The sequence below is a fragment of the Rhinoderma darwinii genome, chromosome 1, assembly GCF_050947455.1.
Source record: "Rhinoderma darwinii isolate aRhiDar2 chromosome 1, aRhiDar2.hap1, whole genome shotgun sequence".
NCBI classification, from domain to species: Eukaryota; Metazoa; Chordata; class Amphibia; order Anura; family Rhinodermatidae; genus Rhinoderma; species Rhinoderma darwinii.
This window is the reverse complement of record NC_134687.1, coordinates 416,064,498-416,070,219: the sequence shown is the minus strand read 5'-3', so window position 1 is coordinate 416,070,219 and position 5,722 is coordinate 416,064,498. Positions and strand designations below refer to the sequence as shown.

The window sequence follows — 5,722 nt, the reverse complement described above, 5'->3', positions numbered from 1 at the left end:
TATGAATATCAGCATATAAAAGCTTAAAATACAAGACAAGATTTGGTCTTGTGGGTGAATCATGTACCATGTTATGCATGGCTGTTACTTGAAAGAAGCACACACTGATAAAACTGTTGTCAATGGACAATATAAAACCAGCATCCACATTGGCTGCTCGGTGGCCATGTCTTCCATGTGTATGAGAGGATTTGTTTGATTTATCCTCAATGACATACAAAGTAAGGCTTTCATTGCCACCGTTGAGGACTATGTAAATGTAGAATACAAGTGACAAGTGACAACATGTTTTGTGTCCCAGTTTTAAATGTCCTCTTTATTCTGTCCCTTTTACTTCTTTTGAGAGGGTCAATTTCCCTTCAACGTTGATAAATACAACAGTTGGTGTTGTATCCTTTTCTTTATTGAAACCTGGGATACAATGAATTATACTAATAGAGACTTGCTTCAGTTTGGGGCTTCCAAAAATAAGGACAATAGACTGTGCAGGAGAATAACTGTAAATGATTACCAAACACGCACATATTCCTAGACTACTTGGTGGAAACATTTCAGTAAACAATAGTAATTCAGATATATAGAAACACACATAGATCAAAAGAAGACAACTTATCGTCCGTGCTGCCCGCACTTGGCCTTCAGTACGGGCACTAATTTCTCCTTTCGCATTCCTGACAGCCTTGTGGGTGTGAGTTACAAGTGACTTGATGATAAGACCATTGGCAATTCCTGCTAAGACTAAAGGCAGAGAACAACTGATGAGGTTACTGATGATCAGATACTCTATTGTCAACTTAGGGGAAGGGGCTTCCATACTCTGATTACTTGTCATGTTGAATCCTCGATCATTTATGATTGTGTTCCAGATTACAGGTAAACATGTTGCCAGTGATATAAGAACCGAAGTCATTAGAAGTTGTGGAATAAACCGGAACATGGCTAACTTGAGCCGCATAAGGAAGGGATGACTGAATATGACAATCTGGAAATAGTAGCTGATGGATAGACATGCGGTTAACCAGAAGCTGGTGAAGACTGGGAAATTGATTATGGCTGAGAATAGAATATAAACCTCTTCAGAGAAGTAGAGATCACCCTCAAGAAAGCTGAGAAAATCATTTGTGAGCATTATGAATTGAAATAATACATTAGATATGCCCATCATTAACAAGATCTGATCGGAAGGGCTGAGAGCTTTACCCTTGATTTTGTCTGTGATATTGACTGCAATGATGATTGAATTGGCAAGTGACCCTATTACAGTGCTGATTCCCAAAATAGTCATGGAAATTAACAAAAATGTAGGAAGCATCAGAAACGACCTCTAAAGAGTCTTCACAGCAATATTCTGTATTAAAATGAAGCAAGGCAAACAGAAATAAAATATTTACTGTAATATAGAATTACTTTCATCTCAAACTTACTCTATAGGCTTTCAAGTTCCAATACACATTTTTAAAGAAAAATAGTCATAAAAATACTGTTAAATGAACATATTGTGGGGGGAGTTGCACCAAGCTCTTATTTTGCTTCAGTATGAAATATGTCCTCATAGTAACACAAAATTTTCCTGCACGGTATATTTGGATCCAATTACGAGCTTTTAATCCTAGAGATTGAGGCAGAAATGCTTGTCTTCTATGTCGTTGTGTGGTTTTTATCCATCCTGTGAAATACAATCATGTGACTAATACTTTCCGGCACATTATATATGGTCTATTATACTGTATATCCTAAGGCTTAGTGCACTCACCATGTGTCTGTCATCTGGGATCATCTGATCATCACTACAGACATATACATCACATACAGACCTCTTTTATAGAAGGTATCCCTGTAATTATGGAGATTGTTGGTACCGGGTGCTAATTTATGATTCTGTCTCTCCCATAAGTCCGACTATTAAAAGCCTTGGTTATTACATAAATTAGCTTCAGCCCCTTGTCAACAGTTTCTACGGGGTGGAATTAGTATTAACTGATGATGAAGAGGCAGCGGAAAATCTTAATTCCTAAATAAAAGTCAAAATACCCAAGCAAAAGATGTCGTCTTCATGTTTATGTGTTGTGCTGCTCTGGCCCTCTTGTAGCCTTCCCGTTACATAAATCCCCATGTTTTGTGTTTAAAGTTACAGGTATAGCAGTTTAAAGCATATACATATATATATATATATATATATATGTGTATATATATATATATATATATATATATATATATATATATATATATATATATATATATATATAAAAAATAAGAGACAGTGCGGGTGTCGGGTGTGTTTGACTATTACCCACTAGTACACCAAGTCATTTTTCCTAATAGGAAGCTTAGCAAGTGATGGTGAATTGAGGTGCAGGATGATTGGTATGATGGCACAGGGACATACACTGTGGGGAGAAGCTCTATAGAAAAATGAAAATAGGCCCCCTTCTTAAGATGCATCCCAAGGCAGTACCTTCAGCACTAACCCCACATACCAATGCATATTGCCCTGTGCCATCCTCCCATACTACATCATGGCATGATGCATTAGTCAAACCCACCTTCTGCCCAGGGCCGAATCAAGGTTGGTTAAGACCCCTGGGCAAAATTATGGTGGGGAGCCACCATTCCACCTCTGTAAGCCAGATCACCTGACCCATTAGAGCAACCACATATAGGAGAGGTAGCCATGCATGTGCCTGGCCCTCTCAACTGAATTCTATGGGCATTACGGAGATAGCAAGCCAGTGATTCCCTTGGGCATCAATGAGAGAGCTGCACGCATGTGTCTTCACCTCTTTTGGCTGGATAGGTTCACTGAACAAGCATCTGAGTATTCCCTGTTTTCCTGAAAGGTGGAGGTCCCAGAAGTGAGCATTGTATATACTACCCTAATTTTTTTTACGTGACTATGCATGTGAGATACAATGTTGAAATATTGCTGTCAGCTTTTCTGTGTAGACTGGAACAGCATGAAAAGAAACATCTCATTACTGGGGCCCAAGGCTCCCATGGCCGTCCGAACTGCACATATCCACACGGGCCCCCACATGCCCGGTGGCGTCGCTAGCACGTGGGGGGGCCCTGGTGCTAGTGACAACCACATTCACTTGTATCTGATACAAATGAATACTATAGGATGCAGGCCATGTTAAGCCTGCAGCCTATAAGGTGTTGGGAAGACTCCCTACACAGGCCAGCGTGATGACGTCACTACATTACGCTGGTCTGCGCATGCATCCCGACCAGAGCCTATGTATGCAGTGCTCCGTCCGTCGTGGAAACAAGACAAGGTAAGTACAATATTACATTTTTTTTGGGGGGGAGCACTGTGTAGCACTATATACAAGGGGAAGCACTGTGTAGCACTATATACAAGGGGGGTACTGTGTGGCATTATATACAAGAGGGGGCACTCTGTGGCACTATATACAAGGGGGCACTGTGTGGCACTATATACAAGGGAGTTAGGGCTGTGTGGCATTATATATAACGGGGGTTGTGTGGCCCTTTATACAAGGCAGGGGCCTGTGTGGCACTAGATACAAGGGAGGTGGACTGTGTGGCATTATATAAAAGGGAGGGGGTCTGTGTGGCACTATACACAAGGAGGGGGCTGTGTGGCACTATATACAAGGGGGGCTGTGTGGCACTATATAAGAGTGAGGGCTGTGTGGCACTATATACAAGGGGGCCTCTGTTGCACCATATAAAAGGGGGGGCTGTGTGGCACTAAACACAAGAGGGGCTGTGTGGCACTATCTACAGGAGTCTGTGTGTGGTGCTATCTGCTAAGATAGGCCTATTTGGCACAATTTACAAGGGAGGAGGGCTGTGTGGCGCTACCTACAGGGGTTTGTGTGTGGCGCTATCTACTAAGGGGGGGCTGTATGGCAATATCTACAGGGGGATGGCTGTGTGGCGCTATCTACAGGAGTTTGTGTGTGGCGCAGGGGTGACTGTGTGTGGCTGCAGGGGGGCTGTGTGTGGTGCTATCTACAGGGGGCTGTGTGTGGCACTATCTACAGGGGGCCGTGTTTGGTTGCGATCTACAAGAGGCACAAAGTGGGCATTATTACTGTGGGGACATTATTACTGTGGGGGCACAAAGGGGGCATGGTTATTGATGGGGTACTTTTATTGTCTCGAGCACTGAGGGATCATTAGTACCATCTGGGGCAATGTGGATTATGAGGTTGTTTAGAGGAGTGGGTATAGGTGTGGGGGGGGGGGTGCTGGAATTGCGCGAAACCAACATGTCTGTGTGTCAAATCCTGCAGAGACGAGTCGTGGCTGGAATAGGTCATCACAGTGGTCTGGGCCGGATGGAGAAAAAAAGGGAATGTGAACAACTTATCAGAGAAGACATCACCTGTGAGTCACTGGATAAAAATGTGCAGTAATCATTTATATGGTCTGCAGAGCTCTTGTGTATAACTGCCATCTACCATTATATGGTCACTATATGGTGGTAATATTGGCCTTTGTATAGTGGTTTTTATTCATTAACAGTATGGGGGTATTATTCAGTCACTATGTTGTTATGGTGTGGCAGTATTATTCAGTAACAGTATGGGGATATTATTCAGTCTCTATGTGTTTATGGTGTGGAGGTATTATTCAGTAACAGTATGGGGGTATTATTCAGTCACTATGTGGTTATGGTGTGGCAGTATTATTCAATAACAGTATGGGGGTATTATTCAGTCACTATGTATTTATGGTGTGGAGGTATTATTCAGTAACAGTATGGGGGTATTATTCAGTCACTATGTGGTTATAGTGTGGTGGTGGTATTATTCAGTAACAGTATGGGGGTATTATTCAGTCACTATGTAGTTATCGTGTGGCAGTATTACTTGGACCGTATATTGTGTTATTATTGGTAATATTGGTCTTATAATAGTTAGTTGTGTACAGTTACAGTATGCAGATAATATTTCATCTGGTATAGTGATATGATATAATAATTGTATATGTATATAGATAATTTTTTTGTGTTGAGAGGGGGGACATATGCTTTGGGGCTTGCAAAACTCATGTACGTGCTAGAAATCAGATATGCAGTTCCTTGCACACTGCCTTTGAATTGACTGCATTTTTTATAAAGATGGGGTGTGTTCACATCTGCGTCGGGGTTCCCTTGATGGCTTCCATCAGACCTATCAATCGGAGGTGTAACGTCTATGGCCACGGCCCGTTGTTCTGACTCTAACCTCGACGGCCATGGACATCTTACTTGTGTGCAGCGTCGTCCTCCTGTGAGGCGCCGGCACTCACTTCCGGACATCGAGACTATCTCCGGCACGCGAGCGCGCCCGCGCATACACGCTCTTAAAGGGCCTGTGCGCGCATTTTGCAGGAAGTCTGTAATCTAGCCCAAGATGCTCTGGGCTATAAAAAGGGCTCTACCCTCTTGCTTTTTGCCAGAGCGTTGTTTGTTACCCATAGATTGTCATGCTAATGGTCTCCCAGTGTCTTCCAGTTTCCCAGTGTACCTTGTTCCTGTATCCCGTATCCTGTTTCCGTGTTACCAAGTTCTAGTGCCGTGCTGTGCTGTTGCCGTGCTGTGCTACAGTCTCGCTTGATTTGCTACGCCTCACCTGACATCTTCCTGCCGCCTGGTCCAGGACGTGCCCGTCTCGCTACTGTCTACGTTGCCTCAGGTATCCTCGCTGAACTATTGAACTATTGGTCCACACCCCGCTTCGTGCAGTACGCTTTGGCCATGGACTCCACT

The 5,722-nt window shown here is 43.1% G+C and overlaps 1 protein-coding gene across 1 annotated transcript; it reads right to left on the bottom strand.

Annotated features, from left to right (window-relative positions):
* Positions 1 to 316: 316 nt before the first annotated feature.
* On the bottom strand, positions 317 to 1,312 carry LOC142760527 (taste receptor type 2 member 40-like). Its single transcript, XM_075863745.1, has one exon. The coding sequence runs from the start codon at positions 1,310 to 1,312 to the stop codon at positions 317 to 319; it is 996 nt and encodes a 331-aa protein (XP_075719860.1).
* Positions 1,313 to 5,722: the final 4,410 nt, after the last annotated feature.